The sequence below is a fragment of the Lepisosteus platostomus genome, chromosome 10 (genome assembly GCF_059453375.1).
Source record: "Lepisosteus platostomus isolate fLepPlt1 chromosome 10, fLepPlt1.hap1, whole genome shotgun sequence".
NCBI lineage: Eukaryota > Metazoa > Chordata > Actinopteri > Semionotiformes > Lepisosteidae > Lepisosteus > Lepisosteus platostomus.
This window is the reverse complement of record NC_142620.1, coordinates 23345905-23363465: the sequence shown is the minus strand read 5'-3', so window position 1 is coordinate 23363465 and position 17561 is coordinate 23345905. Positions and strand designations below refer to the sequence as shown.

Genomic DNA, 17561 nt, shown 5'->3' with positions numbered 1-17561 from the left:
TAAATAAACATTGATTTGATTTGATTATTGTCATATGTACCTGAGTGCAATGAAATGCATACTTATGTGTTTCCTAAAATAACAAATGACATAAATTATTTCACAAATTGGAGACAAGAACATGAGACAATAACATGTGTGCCATCTAAATAGTGGCAAAAAGTAGCAGCAGTATGCATAAATGTACCGTTAGAAGCAATATACATGAGAAATACAATAACAGTAGTATACATTAGAAGGGTAACAAATGTAATCTTCAGCAGCATTCAAGTAGCAGCAATATGCAAATTTTAAGGGACCTATTGTACAGGTAATTAAAATTTAAATTGTAAGAGGATGAACTATGCTGTGGTTACAAAACAAACCTGAAGAGCTATTGCAAACATCATTAATACTATATATTGTTATATATCCTAACAAATAATCAGTGTTCGTTACTGTTTATCACTTTTCACTTATGAGTGATAAAATTAATTTGCTAAGTGTTTGCCAGTGCATATTTTAATCTCTTTTTATAAGCCACTTGCTTATGATTCTGTGTTTGTTAATTTCACTAGTTTTGGATTTACCTAGTTGTTTTTTTATGTATACCTGAATCTAAATCACTGATAAAGTCCAGGAAAAGTAAATGGGGCTAAAATGGGTCCCTGCAGTACACCACTGCTTGCATCTGGTCTGTACAGTATATGAACATCAGCCCATGTTTTCTTAAATACAACTGGTAATACAGCATCATACCCTTGTCAGGTATTACATTTAAGACTATAAATTGTTAACAAAAGGTACAAATACGGCAAAAATGCTCAAATTGGGGTGATGTAATTATTGGAGTACCACAGGGATCTGTATTATCTATATGAAGAGCTATGAACAATAATAACAATATTAACAAAGTGCCAATGATAAAATGTACCATGTGTTTCTACACATTAACTTCTAAAAGTGTGCAAATATTACATAATGTGCATACATTAAACTATGAACTTAAAAATTACTGTTATTTCCTTTAAAAATAAAAAAAAATAGAGTATTGCATGCATGGCACGAACTGGACAGAATGTGGAGCAATGGGTAGTGTTCTGGAAGGATGTGGGTTGCCCCTTTTGTGCTATGTGTCACCTGAATTGCTCCAGTAAAATATCCAGCTGTATACAGTATGTGGGTAAAAATGTAAGTTGCTTTAGATAAAAACATCAGTTAATTAAATTTGGAATAAAATAAAGCAGAGCTTGAATCTGGTGTATGTGTGTGCATACAAGCTAATCTGTCGTTTTTAATTAGAACAGTCAACCACAAATTCACAAGACTGATATTAAGTGAACTTCCTCTTCAAATAAATTTAGACACTGTCCTTCTATGCTAAATGACTTCAATAAGAAACTCTGCATGCATAACAGAAATGTGGAAATGAAATATAGGACCTAACAAGAAGGAATAATCAAATACTGCCATCACATTACCAATCTGTGTTTCTCTCATCAAACAACTGAGCTGTTGCAGCAGTACCTTTCTTTTGTGCCTCTTGGGTTAATTTGATTTGGAAAGTGCATTTCAAAATGCATGCTCATTGCATAATGCAAACATAGATTGCCAGTACATCAATCAGCATCACACACATTCTCGACTAGAATCAACTGTGTTGTTGTGCGTTTCAATAAAATAAGAACCTATCCTCCTATGTTCTCAGAATGAACATTGTAGCATATTGCTAAGCACATTAGGTATCTGTGAAAAACAAAAAGAGGATCTTCCCACAAATAGTGCTCCCCCAAGTGGTGGCTGGAAACCATCACTCCATCCATTTTCCAACTGCTTTATCCAATACAGGACCCAATACAGAATACAGTGTATACCAGCAAGTAATAGGCACAAGGTGAAATAAACCCTGGATGGGTCACTAATCCCTTCCAGGGCACAGACACAAAAACATGTACACATTCACATCAAGGCACAAAAGCCTATTACTCTACTAGTATTAGTCTAGTAGAAAAAAAAATTGACTACCTGGTGGAAACCCATGCACACATGGGAGAAATATGAAAACTCCATGCAGATAACAACCCAGGTCCAGAGTTAAACCCTGGGCACTATCACTGCCACCCACTGTGCCACCATCCCAGCTGGAAACCACAGTATGCACAATATCTGTCAACTACTTTTGTAACTACAGAATGGGCAAATATTGTAATTAGGACCTAGCCTAATTAATATCACTGCTAAAATTAATCACCATCACTATTACATCTACTCAGACTTATGCAGAAGGAAGAATTTTCTAAGCTTATAAAGTCTTGAAACTCTAGGGTCATTAAAGTAGCTTTTTTATTATCCTATGTTTTGAAATGCAGGCAATGTGGCATTGTTTACTTTATTCCCTTACTGGTTTTCAGTCTTCTGGTTGACTTTTGGCTGCTTTAAAAATATTTGTAAAAATTAACAATAAATGTTAAAATATTGTATGCGTGACTGGGGACCCTTTGAAAGCTGGTTTCTCATTTCACTGCTCCCACACTTTTAAGCTGCTTGAAACGCTTAATCAGAATTTAAGCCTTAGTGCAAGTTGAATATTACAATATGAATATTACCAGCGATAGTTAGGATTAGTGCTTAGATTCACACAAAGGAGACAGGCTTTGAGCACTGGTCTTCTAGTGAGTGAAAGTGAGCAAGTTACTTATTATACATGACTTATATGCTTTTTTCCTGCAGTATATTGAAACAAATACAAAAATAAAATTTTACAGGGAAATAACTGTATGGTTGTCTAACTTCTGAATAAATACAATAGAATAAATTACAAAGTAAAGCAAAATAGAAAATGTAAAATATATGAAGGCAGGGTTTCAGGACACTAACATTTCAGTACGAAATTATATTATATGAAATGACAGTAGTGATGTGATTCAGCAATAAATAAGGCAATGCCTATTTAAATATAAAATCTATCAATAAATAAGTTAGCACATTATTTAAATGCCTAAAATATGAGATATGGCACTACATACTATCTTATTTAGATACAAGATCTCACAATAAATAAGGCAATATATTATTTATTTTTTAATTCACATATTCACAAAAAAACAGGTCCAAATAGATGTTTGATCTGTGAGGAGACTTATAACAAAGCTTTCTGACTGCTACAAAAAAGTGTTTTTATCTAAAGAAGGTGAACAAGAACGGGTCAAAAAATACTATTTTTTACAAAAGTAATAATCTAAAAGGTCTATCAGTTTGGGAAGCTTACAACATTAGCTACTCATGTTTTTACTAAAGAAGGAAGCAAGAAGGTTGGGCAAAAAAAGAAAAACACTCAAGGAACATAATAAGACTGATGCAACACTGTGTGTCTGAATGGTTTCACAAATCAAATACGAGACATATCTAGTTAAATATTCAGGATAGACACAATTAAGGCCTGACAGAGATATAGAAAGGATATTATGGTTCTGTGATATGACTACTGCATTAACAAAATAAAACCTTGAATCACTGAAGGACAAGAAAACACTTATGGTTAGTACAGAAGAGTTATCTCACACTTTTTGCAGAAAGACAATGTAATGTCAGAAGGAGGACAAAAGCACATTTCTACTTTTGTTTTAGCATTATTTCACTAAATGATCCTCAAATCCTTATTATATAATATTATATATATATACGATGCCATATCATCTTTAGTCTTTAAGTATCCTAGAATGTGCATTCCAAATCTATACTTTTGTTTCTTCTTCTAATAGTTTCCTTAATCTATTTTATTTCATACAAGAACAAAAATTGTTCTAAAAAAGATATCTCCCATCGAACTTTGCGGTGAAATGGCAATGTTTTGAAACAGGCGCAACACCGCATCATAAGGTTTACAGTGGGGGTAGGGCTACATACTGTAGTTGTGCATCTGCAGAGGTCAGGGGAAGTGGGCATAACAACAACAGACTAGATGATTTTACACACTGATAATGGATCTAAAACGGGCAATAGTGTTAAAATAACGCACACCATCTCTGAAAAACTGAAACTGTTCTGTGAATTTCAAATGTTATGATGAGATTAAATTGAAAATGCAGAATGCAAAGTAATATACTGTAGTTCTGCTAAATTGCAAATCAGCATCTTATTTTATATATCATTGGTTTACAAATAGTTTGATCCTACTGAGTTGCAAATCTTTGTCTCTAGATACATTCCTGCTCAAATGTTATTGTAAAGAAAAAAATAACTCATTATAAATTATAAATTATAATTTGTTGAGGAACTACTTGATACAAAGGTATGACGCAGCACTTTCCTGTGGGACCTATTGAAGAACTGATCTCTTTCTTTACTTTTTAGTATCATAGTCCTGTAGTCTATAGGACAACTACAAAGGTCTTTACACCTTACACCTAGGTTAACTGCATGAATGTCCAAGCAGATAGGATCCTGATATCCAAAACAGTTCCCTCATGGTGCACAAAATGTGTTTTTTTTATAATCTGATTATTAACAACAGAGATCCAAGAAACATAAATGTTACAAATAAAGAAAAGCCTTTTGTTTTGTTTAGTGTCATTCACACTGTCAGTATGAATAGCATGGCAAATGCTCCAAGAGACATACTATAAAATTGACTAATTCATCAATCTTATTCTTGTACAAAAATGCGAACAAATACATTTTAGTTATAAATATCTTTTAGTTATAAACACGTAATTTATTAAGACAACACTGAGTATTCAAATTTTTGTTTGAAATAAACTCTAAATTATGTAATTTAAATTTAAATATGCATTGTGGTTAATTGACAATCACAATGAAAATGCTCAAAGTCTATATAAATTGATTATTTAATGCTTGTCTATACAGCCTGTAAGACTGAAACTTTCCAGGACGATAAGTGGGCACCTCTGCAAAAATAATTTAGTATTGACTAAATTACCTTTACTATGCTGTGCAAGAATACAGATTCCCTGTAATTTTTTTATCTGTTTAAGCTATTAGTACATACCAATGGTCAACATATATACTGTATATATAAAAACATCGGTAGCATTAGACATAAGGATTGGTTTTAATTTTTAATTTAAAAAAAAATATATATATTTTTTTGTCTTATTGTTCAACACTGAGGAACATAATTGTCGCACATCCTCACCCCTGGAGGTTCCCTCTGCAGGATTTCAGAAGCTCGTTCTGGGCTAATGCCCAGCTGGAGCCAAACTGGACAAGTCTTGATTAGTTTCTCCAGAATGCTGATGCTAGGCAGGACTAGCTGATTCTTAACAGGAGAAGTGGGCTCGCTGTGGTTGCTCCTGCTGTTGGTTTCCAGTGTGGTCCTGAAAGAAGAGGAAGCTGACATTAGTCAGGTACAGTAGGTGTTTGTTCAATGAAGTGTGCGTAAAATGTGAACAGCAGGCAACAGTCATCTTACTATGCCAGCCACATATTTACAGCACATACTGTATGCAGTGGTCACTCACATACTGTAGTACTGCTCCTAGCTGTGGTTACAAGTGTTGTAACTGAAAATGCTAGATTATCAATTACAGGTACTTCTGCTTTTAATATTTCTTTATGGTGTGGAAGGAATCCTAGCTTTTGGCTTTCAAAGTTTGCATCTGATATATCATACACAAGTGGTTTCAAATTCTGGTCCTGGTAACCCACACACCTACTGGTTTTTATTCTATCCCACCTTAATTCGATAATTGAAGCCTTTTTTTGATCATGTATTTTGCTTCTAGTCACAAGTTTGGGATTTTATTTCATTTACAAAATCCAAGGGTTAAATCTTCAAAATGTTTAAGAGCTGGGAACAAACAGTTCAAATTACTTGTATTATTATTAAGTGAATGAAAGGTCTGATTGTGTATGGTAACTGAGGGCTCAGCTGGAACAAAAAACAAATGGTGTGTGTGTCAATGGGACCGGGATTGGGAACCACCGCCATGGAATCCCTCTGGCTGAAAATAAATGTCATTATGCAGTGTTGCAGAAACCGACTGCTAATTTTCAATACAGTTGTTCTAGTGGACACACTAGAATTGTCTTGAAGGTCTACAAATAATTGTGACACATGCAACATCACCAAATCCCTTTCAATTAAGTTCTCTTATCCCACAATACATATTCTCCAACAACAATAAAAAAGGGGTGAGTGCAGATAATCATTTGAATGCTGTGATGTTGAAATACATATTGTTTGTCAATAAATGAGTGCTGATCACTTTCAGAGATCTAGAATCAGTCAGGCACTTGTGTAGCAGCTGTAATTACACACTTTGTAGTCAGATGAGGTTAACATTCGCAGTTTGATTAGATGCATATCAGATAGAGTATGAAAACAGGAAAACAATCTAAGCAAAAAGCTTGGTTTATGTCACTGTAATGCCACATTTGACAAATGCTAGGTGGAAACAAATCCTAGAGCACCTGCAGACAGGCTCCTCAGTGTAGATGCAAGGTCTTTTGATGTGCATAGAGCAACTTGTTGCAAATATCGAAATATACTGCCAAGTAACTAGGAGCAAGACAACTTTTTTTGCAACTAAACAGGCAAGAGGCACCAGGTTTCTATAGTTCTTGCTGGTGTATTTTGGGGATCAGATTCAACCCCCGAAATCAAGCAAGTTTTGAATATATTTTTTGGTATTAAAGAAAAATGCTATGGGTGACTGAGGGACTTGTCCACACTGTACCTCTTCCTCATTTTCACCTGAAGGAGATTGTTTATGAGGTCGGTTGCTTCTCCAGCATAGCATACAACCAGCTACAACCAGCATAAAGGTTGTCCACTGCAGAGGGGTGTCCAACAGTATGTGTCCACCCTGAGGCAGTAGGCAGACTCAAAGAGAAAGAAAAGCATTTTCCAGTCTTTTCTGTCAATATGGATTGCTCTGGCTGATTGGACACACTCTGACAGCAGGGTGGTCTGTAATGTAGTTGACATGGGATATTCTCAATCCAACGCCAATAGATATAAAAGAAAAACAGGCACATGTCATTGAACTTTTCATATGTATTAACAAAACAACAACATAGTTGATCATATATAAATACTCCACAACTTCATTTCTTTACCAGAAAGAAAAAAAACACCCATAACAAATGAACAAATGTTTAATATTTACAACATGAAGAATAATAGCAATCCAAAATCCCCAAACTTCCAAACTCCTATTCAGGACACTGTGTGAAACCCAAGTAGCTATGGCTGCATATTTGAGAAAGGTTGATGTTGCTTTTATTGTCCAATGATGTTCTGTAGGCATGTAATACAAACTGTGAACCAAAACTATGTTTAAGTGTAGCCTAGTAATATTCACATTTTTTCACTATTAGCTACATTTTAGGAAATTTAAGGAAATATCCTCCTAGCTCTCTTCAGTTAAGAAAATGATCAAAACCTGATTTAACTTCTCACTCCATTCTTAGTACGTTCTTTCTGGATTATTTCAGATTTACTTCTGTAAGTCATACTATTCATGATTTTGTATCCTTCCAATGCTTGAATTTGTCTGACCTCTATTTAACTGTATACTATAAAGTGAGGCACATCCACCAACTATATTAGGACCACATCAACACAGATTCCCCTGAGTGTTACTATTTTAAGGTGAAAAGATCAGTTTGCTCCATTTTCATACAATGGAGAAAAGTTCACATGTAAACACAGTCCCCATCTCTAAAACAGATTGCTTACAATCACATGCTTCATAATCAGTCTAGAGACATATGGAACACCTCTTGTACAACAACGATGTTAAAAATGTTGTTCCACAGCAATTTTATTAAAAAAAGAAAAGAGGAATTTGAAATAATTTTGCTGTAGAGAGCCATTATTGCTGCTGATCTTATCTAAGACACAGCCTCGGAAATGCAATAAAAGACCTCTTTACAGAAGGCCTGCCATAAGCACTTACCTGGGTTGCATCTCACTGGCATTTGGTCCACTTGGGAGCACATTCCTGTTAGAAAAAAGAAAAGTTTTTGTATGTTTTTATTTGGATTCAGCAATTATTTTTCTTAAACAGTATATCCATCCAATTTGGTACTTGCAATTGTGTTGACTTGGCCCTCTGAAAATAAGCACACTGACACAGTCCCCTGAAACACTCACCTGCAGAGTCAGTCTGCATCAGATGCACTCTTCTGCACCTGACTCTGACTGGGGGATGCAGCATTCCTCACTGATCTCACTGAAGTCACTTTTTGCCTGGAGGAGAGTCCTGAACAACTAATCTCAGCTCTGCGTCAGTGATACTCTATCATCCATATGCTGCTTGGGGAATTTCAGCAATAGCTGACAATGACACAACTCAAGTGCAAACCAGCAGTGTATGGACCGCAGTGCTCAACCTGCTCTAAGAGCAAGTGTCTTTGTTCGTTGGGTCACTCAGGATTCCAGAACTTTGTCAAAATGTGTCCATTCTCAGATCCATACCTCTGAAAAATGTTATTTTTATAACTATTTGCACCTGATTATACAGCATTTCACTAATAATGTTCTACTTTTTAAAACAAAAGCCTTAAATATTATCTGGCATTCTTTAAAACACACATATGTACTGTTTAATATAAAAATGCATGCTACGAATAGTTGCCTATGGTTGAATAAAGACGTAATAATAATAATAATAATTGCTTACACTTATATAGCGCTTTTTCTGGACACTCCACTCAAAGCGCTTTACAGGTAATGGGGACTCCCCTCCACCACCACCAATGTGCAGCATCCACCTGGATGATGCGACGGCAGCCATAGTGCGCCAGAACGCTCACCACACATCAGCTATCAGTGGGGAGGAGAGCAGAGTAATGAAGCCAATTCACAGAGGGGGATTGTTAGGAGGCCATGATTGATAACAGCCGATGGGGAAATTTGGCCTGGATGCCGGGGTTACACCCCTACTCTTTTCGAGAAACACCCTGGGATTTTTAATGACCACAGAGAGTCAGGACCTCGGTTTTACGTCTCATCCGAAGGACGGCGCCTGTTTACAGTATAGTGTCCCCATCACTACACTGGGGCATTAGGACCCACATGAGCCGCAGGGTGAGCGCCCCCTGCTGGCCCCACTAACGCCTCTTCCAGCAGCAACCTTAGTTTTTCCCAGGAGGTCTCCCATCCAGGTACTGACCAGGCTCACACCTGCTTAGCTTCTGTGGGTTGCCAGTTGTGAGTTGCAGGGTGATATGGCTGCTGCATTTCCATTTTGGATGCCATAATGGAAATGCATCGTATGCCATTTTTTTCTGTTTCTGGGTTATGTGCAGGAGAAACTTAGTTCATATACTCAGTCTAATACAGTACGGTGTACAGTATGTGGTAAGTGTGTACAGTGAAACAGAAAACAGTGATGGAACAGATAACAGCTGGAATATTGTGAGACAGGTAACCAAATCAAAGCAAAGGCTACAGCTGTCTGTCAGTGAAATATATTGTCATAAAAACACTTAAAACAAATATTTTTTAAATGTTCTATTGCTGCGTCTTGGGAAATGCAAATATTATTATTAATGTTGCAGTTTCTGGATTTGTTAGCTGGAATTTTTATTTTTACAAAAAGAATGTTCTGGGTCTCAGTTTTAAATAATGTATTAATACAATGTATTAATATTTTAGTGTATTTGCATGCACAGAGGTTGCACAAATGATGTTAGAATCACTGGTGAGTACCGGTGCTACTCAATTTGTCAATGTAGCCATCAAAACAGAAGCATTTTAATATTTCTAAATTAATCAAAATGCATCTCTGGACACAATGTTCTGCAACTGCCCACTATTACAATAACCATATGGTTGATAAAATCATTAAAAAATAATCAAATAATGGCATTATTAAATTAAACTATCAATTCACATAAATAATTAAAGTACAAACAAGCAGTGAATGTTTTTCAGCATTTTTGATTATGATCTAACAACACAGAGAGGACAAATTTAGATATTTTATATCAAGTAGATTTTCATATACAGTTCCATAACTAGTAATTAGTTATATATATATATTTTATTTTTCAGAATAGTGAGAAATTCTGCAACAGAGGTTATGAAAGTACAAACAAGTGGATAACCTTAACCAATACTATAAGACAACAATGATAAAATGATACAATACATACTATAAGACAACAATGATAAAATGATACAATACCCAAGTACCTTCACTGTTAAATGAAGGTGGTTTCCTCAGTTTAGAACTGAGGAAAGTCCACCTTCATTTAAGTTCAAGTTCACCTTCAAAGTCCATCACTGGGGTTGCTGTCCCATCCATACAGGACATTTATGACAGACAGTGCTTGAGGAAAGCTCTAAGCATCATCAAAGACCCCACACACCCCAGCTACAGACTGTATGACCCCCTACCATCTGGAAAACGGTACCGGAGCATCCGTGCCCGGACTACCAGACTCAGAGACAGTTTTTACCCACGCACTATCAAACTATTAAAGTTTGATACTATTAAACAGTCTCTCTCTCCTACGATCTGAACCTCACACGGCCTTCTTTGTTATCATAAACTCAAACACACATTGAAATCTACCTCTACCTCACACGTCATAAAGCTCACTCCCCATAATTTTCTATCCTTTATTTAATTCTGTTGATGTATGTTTTTGCACATCTTACATTGTTTTGCACATTACCTGTTGCCTTTTGTTGTTTTACACATTGCCTGTTTTTGTTTTGCACACTGCCTGTTGTCTCTGTCTTTCTTTTATTATACAATTGTATTGTTGTTTTTTTGTCCGAGACTTATCGTCCGAAAGCTAGCTAAATAGCATTCATTATACCATATACCTGTATATGAGTAAAATGACAATTATCATGAACTTGAACTTAGAATCAATATGTATAATATATATACTGTAGTTTTTAATGAGTTTTAAAGCATGTCTGACTGGGCCAGGTCAATGTCAATACTGTGTTGGAAGAGCTACTGTACTGTATAAGGAAACAAGGTTACTGCAGGATATTGTGGACACGACCAAAATCTCCAATGCAGTGTCATATTACAGTGACAAGGAACACCTTGTTTAGGTATATATGGTATTAGAAGAGATATTAAATTGACTCCTTGTCTACTTGGTGAATACTTACAGTAGGTTTTCTCTAAAAGACTGTCATGAAGTTCCCCTTTCATTCAGCTGGTGAACTAAGTTTGCATTTCTCTACCTGCATTGCTTCGTAGTGGGTGCTGCACTTCAGGGGCCTTTGAAAAGAGTCCTCTCCTTCAATATTTAAAGCACTTTGAGATGCTCTGTGATGAAAAGTACTAATCAGAAATTACTACTAAAAGATTATCAGAATAATCTCTTTTTGGTCAATCCAAAGGGTTAAACAGTAATACAAACGTTTTGTAGCTACTGTATGCCGGCATGCTTAGGTTGCAAAGGAACAAGTAAAGGATTATTCCATTATTCCGTTGTGTTTTCTTTCTTCTCTTTTCAGCATGGAAAAAACCTTTACTTGTACCTTTACAAAAGTTTTGTACCACTTTCCTTCCATATAGATATCCACAACCCATATCCATGCACATGGTGAAGAAACAGGGCTTGGATGGATCTCGTAGAGGAAAATCTTATGTGGCACATCTCAGTACTCAATATGGGCTTTTCACAACAGGAGACGATTTTCACTTATCTGAAGCACATACTCTTTTTTATCTCCAATTCTCAACCAATAAAGATCTCAATGTTTAAAAAAATGTATATTCATGCTTTGAAGTTTAGGTGACAGATTACTTTTAAAAAATGTTTTTTACAAAGACAGAAACCGCAAAATCTTCATTTGGGTTGTTTGTAGTTAATACATTAAAACAAAAGTAATACATTTGATTAAAGATGGAATAACTAAAACACAAGGTAAGTACTGCATGAGTAAAGTCCTCGAGGTACAGTTCAGCATGCCGTTTTCTTACTGTTAAAGTGCAAAATCAGTGAAGGAGACACAACCATATCCTCGCAATATTTTTTCTTTAACTTACATTTGAAGAGGAAACCAAACTCACAAATGAGCCTGGAAAAATCGAGACATCCAAACAAAAGTCCCAGCTGCACATACTTTGCCCATGAGCTCACTTACTGCTCCTTAAGTACTCAGCTTCCCTAACTGAAGCTGTTCATTCCAGTGTTTACATCAGTAGCAGTTACTGTAGATGTAGCATAATTTCACATTTAATTAACTCTTAAAATAACAAAAAATATGTGTATTTGTGGAGGTGTTGATTTATCTTGTACAGTAATTGAAAAATGCAAATGTATTAGCTGAGATTTTGAAACGCAACACTGTGAGTGCTGGAATTCAGATGCTTACTTTCAATTAATGCAACCCCAAATCAGCAATTCAACTATGACATTTACTGGCAGACAAAAAATATTCTAAAATATTATAAAATGCTCAGTAATGTTTTGGTTTTCTGTAAAGGGTTGAAGGTTTTCAGCAGTAAATCAGAGTTTGACCACAGACTGATGTCATTTCTGTCAGAATTTTTACATTTATTGCAACAACGAAATCAGTGTGCTTCCCCAAAAAACAGTTTCCTGCAAATACTGTACTTAATGATAACTAAATCAGCCTTTCATGAAGCCATTCAGAAGGGAAACAAGGAACTTAATCGAGAAAGGATCAATATACTGTACAGATGTTAAATTCAGACAAATTTAACATCTGTATATAACATAGAACTCAACAACTACCACAGCTGTCTACCACAAGAGCTATAACTGATTTAATCCAATGGGGTTTAGAGTTACATAAATGTATTTCTATCAATGTGTCCTTTGTCACTGCTCACTTCTGCTTTCTGGACTAGCAAACTAATTATTATTACTGCTTTTACCAGTGACATGACTGGAAAACAAAATTCAGATACATAATATCTTTTTTTAAAAGAAAGTCTAGATACTTTCCATTGGAATATGTCCAAGAGGTCCGACAGAAATATATTTAATAAAATTAAGAAGATTATATATAAAATACATACACTGTAGGTTCATTGTATACATGTATCAGTCATAGAGACAACAATATATTTTGTTTTGCTGGGTAGATTTACGATATGTACTGAAGGCATTCTTTCGATTGCCCAGTTTTGAATAAACAGTGCCTTTTCTAGTTGAGAGACACGATTTTGCATGCTACCAGCTTTCATTTTCAGTTCACTACATGGTTTTGCAAATGCAATGCAATTAGCTAATTGCTTTAACAGCGCGTAAGTCTTGTTTGACCATGACTGCATTCATACTCCTCTTGTCTACAAGCATTTAATGAATAAAATGGAAACACTGATGAGACTCCTGAATAAGACATGGTTCCTTTTGAAAAAGACAAAAACAAATAATTAATGTTTTCAGCAGTATTGCCTAGTCTTAAACAATACACTCACTGTGTTTTACTTTCAGAAACAACAAATTAAAACAAAATAATTCTGAAAATTAGACGTTACCACAATTAACAAGTCTTTGGTCATCAATGTGTTCCTCAAAGAAGTGTCCCTGTTGTCTTTACCAAATTACGTGTTTTTTTAAGGCCAGAAAATGCATGCGCTGTGAAGAATTAATGCAGAATTAAAAATTCAAATGAAGAATCTGCAAGGTGATGGGTTTGACGATCAAGGGTGAAATAGCAGATTTTTGTTTCACAAAACTGCCTCTTGTATGCTTTCTGGAATTCTAGTAAATCAGTCACTCATTCAGATGGCCATGGCCTTGGTCTACAGACAGTACACTATTGTATACTGCACAAAACAGAGCTGAGGATAACGTCTAGTGCTAGAATGTTAGCTTTGCATATGGCAATTATTGTTTTAAGGGAATAGGCTAATCCAACAACAGAAGTAAAACATAACATTTTGACAAGAGTCAAAACACCCTGATCACTGTTTTTAGTTCTAATCAGTAAAGATGGCAATTTTGTATACACAAATGCTATTCCTTCTCCTGAATTAAAAATAATTGCTGTAGTGGGAGCATTGAAAGTGATATTTTGAAAAGTGATAAATATAGCTGACATTCAATTTTACACATGTAAGACCACCTTTCAAAATTGTTACTTGTTTTTACTATATATATATATTAAAAAAAACCTTTTTGATTTGCATGCCCTGGAGAAGAAAAAAGAAAAAAATTATGGAAATATGATAAATGAAAATTGTGCAAATAATTAGGGCAATGGAAAATAGAGTAAGGAGTGTCTAAAAGTTTGAAAAGTTTATCTTGCCGCCAAAAAGACTGAGAGACTAGCTGAATATTTAGATAGTACAAAAAAATGCTGATTTTTTAAAAAGTCAGCCAGACCTAAAGGAAGGCAGTTCTACTTGGCTACATCTGTCAGGAAACATATGTTCTTTTTTTGTTGAGCAAATTTTAAAACAAATTTTTTCATGTCTATTTATTTAAAACGAGTTGCCTTGAGATTGAAAAATACTTCTCTATCTTTCATTTCTCGTTACTCCATCAGATAAAATTATGTATAAAACAGCTACTGTATAAAGACATCTTGGTCGACAAAGCGTGTTATGAAAATTTGCTAGACATTTAAGAAATGAAAGCTTGCCAGAACATCACAGCTTCTGACATAAAACATTATGATCTTCCATGATCGTTATACATGTATATTAACACAATATGAATTATTTAATTATATAAGAATGTTATGAGACAGATGCAAATACTGTCCCCATTGTAATGTACCAAGACAAAAACCTTGTGCTTATATTGTTGCGTTTGCGAATCTTACTTTAATTAGTGATTGAATAATTTTCTGAGAGTTAAAAAATTAAAACAAGGGCAAAGGTGCTGACTGGAAAAGGCACTCATGTCATGAGAGAGAAATCATGTGCAAGACAGAGGTTTGTGATCTTAAATGGCAGACTACAGTAAAATTGATTTGAAACAGATGACATCAGACAGGAATCTTGGAAAACAATGCGAAGACATTAACTTAGCATGGACCACCTTGACCGCACATCATACATATGCTGAAGAATACATATGTACTTCATTTATTTTCATATCAAGAATGTTGGTAGAAAGGAGCATTGCTCAACAGAATAATGTATTTATGAGTGTGGTGTGTTTCTAAATAATTTCAGGCCTGCAGACTTCAGTAATTCTTAGGTCAAAGGTCAGTCAGGAAGGTCTATTTATTTTATCTAGATCAGAAAATAATTATCTTTATTTCTTTTACTTTAATACGTTTAGAGGTGTTTTTAAACAAGGCTGATTTGGTTATATTTCATTTGTTCAATGTGTAATTTTTGTAAAGAGACAGTTTACCTACAGTATATGTTTCCTGTATATTACATTGTTTTACATCTTAATGATCAACAAGATCTATAACCAAACCAGCTGTTCAGCATATTTAGCGTATTTATTTCAGTTTCCTACTTCACATTTTGTTTTCAAATGAGTGGTTATAAATTATATTAAATGTATCGTATTATTACCTGATTCTATTAATCTGCCAAAGCAATTCACAATAAAGGTTATGACCTTTTCTTTTTTATCCCATAATATAATAATAACAGTTCTAATTACCTGGTTTAGAGTAGTTTTTTTTATTTTTGTAGTTTGCGGTTTGTTATTTTTAGAAAATGTGCTCCACACAAAAATAGACTTAAGTACAAAATTTATTTTCTATCTGGATTTATTCCAAGACCATGCTAGGGAGCAGGATGGAATTCATTCTGATGTTTTTGTCTTTTACTTGACAAAAACAGAACATGCATTATTTCAAACACAAAAGTAAAAACGTTTGAACATGAACAGCACATACAAAGGGTTACGACATTTTGGATGCACGCCATGTTTTCCAGACAACATTCAACAGAAGGTTTTAAGACTTCGAACTTCACTATGTATTTTGGACTTAGCATAAAGGACTATAAACATCCAATCATTACAGCAGTCCATAATATTCTATGGGTAAACAAATAAGAGAAACAGCTTTGTTTATAAGCTACCTCAGCACTATTAAAATAAGAATTTGTTTTACAATATTTAAAAAAATTTTTTAACATCAATTAAATTTTCCTCAAAGGGACTTTTCTCTTAAACAAAATCAATAAATAAGTGTTATATTTATTAAAAGGGATGTTTTACATGTGAAATGTTGTTTAGTGTTGTCCGGTTTTCCTATTTTGTTTTTTGTAACTGAAAGGTGTTGAGATTTGTCATTTGCTTTCTGCTTGCTATTCAGCTAGACTACATAATTACTCTTCAAAAGACTTGACTGAATATCTATTAAGTAACAACTACAGTACTTAACTGTTTCAAACTTGGCTCTAAAACCGCTGCAGATGAGAAAAAGTATTAATTGTAGTGGAGTGATAAAATCAAAAGAAATCAATTTGGGAAAATAGTTGGTTGCCTTAAAGAAATCTCTGTGTACTCACTTAATTCCTTACAAAAGAGGCTTACATACCCTGGAGAGATTCCAGTTTCCTGTGTGAGTGCAGATGCTTTAATCATCACTGCACTTCAGAAGGGACTCGGAGCGCTGCAAGTCTTCTTAGTCCATCAAACCTCAAGCCCCCGTTATCAGGTGATGTTCACCTCCTGCACCATTCTCTTCTCATAGGATAACTCTTGATCTCTGTCCCCCGCTGTGCAGCAGTAGTTCAGATGGGCCTCTGTGAACACGCTTCTTGGTGTGGTAGTTGGGAACAGGCCATGGAAAAAAAAAACCCTCAAGTTGAGCGCAGGAAAGTCTGTGCAGTGCTCTCTCGGTTTGCACAACTTCCTGTATTTGTGTGAACGGGGATGTCAGGAAGAGGCTGTTCTGCTCAATGGTCAGCCTGCCCCTCTGTGTTTTTTTCTCCCTCTCTCCCTTTCACAACGTTTTCACTGATGTTTTTCCACAGAAATGTTGGTTCTAATCATGGTAGCTGGCAGCAGAAGGCCGGAAGGGCCTTTTTTTCCCCATAGTGGGAGTAAACTTCTCTCTAAGACTCAGAGTGCCAGACAAAATTTTAAGTAAACTTTTTTTTCTCTTGGAACATGCCTAGACAGCGCTGAGATTAGGCGTTGTTTGAGAAAAGAGTACTCTGAGTGGCTGTAAACTTGCCCCCCACCCCTCCTTCATACACACACACTTACACCCAAAACCCCCCTTCTCACAGTACTTTTGTCTGTCTAAAGTTAAATGGAAACAGATGAACCTGGTCTGGTAGTCATGTAGCCCACCAGAAGACCTTGGAATGTGGAAAAGGGGGAAGGGACGACAACTGGCTAATGACAACAGACGCTCTGAATAACTTTGCAAATGTCCTGGATTATATTCTTATTATCTCCTGTCTACACAGGGAGAAGAACTTATTAAATAATTTTAAGAAACAAGAGGAGTGATCATGAAAAAACAGTTAATATCATAGAAAACCCTGTATACAGTATTTTCATGTATAAGTCATATAGTGTAAATACAGTGTATGTACACTATATATACATAGTATACATATGTATGTGCACATATACATGGTAAAAATAACAATAAGAAGAATTATATGTTCAATGAAGCATCTTTCAATATTTATTGCCTTAATTTATCTGACTTATCATGTGTACAATGAAAGTACTTT

The 17561-nt window shown here is 35.2% G+C and overlaps 1 protein-coding gene across 3 annotated transcripts in view; it reads right to left on the bottom strand.

Annotated features, from left to right (window-relative positions):
* rin3 (Ras and Rab interactor 3) overlaps positions 1-16985 on the bottom strand; it is a 48043-nt gene extending 31058 nt beyond the window's left edge. For 2 of the 3 annotated variants that reach the window (XM_088648852.1, XM_088648851.1), the window contains exons 1-3: positions 16409-16985; positions 7902-7946; positions 5135-5315 (exon numbers count right to left, since the gene is read on the bottom strand). In XM_088648852.1, coding sequence (XP_088504978.1) covers positions 5135-5315; positions 7902-7946; positions 16409-16455 — 273 coding nt within the window. In that variant the 5' untranslated portion in view covers positions 16456-16985. The remainder of the gene's footprint in view (positions 1-5134; positions 5316-7901; positions 7947-16408) is intronic. The other variant, XM_088648853.1, reaches the window with a different exon arrangement.
* Positions 16986-17561: the final 576 nt, after the last annotated feature.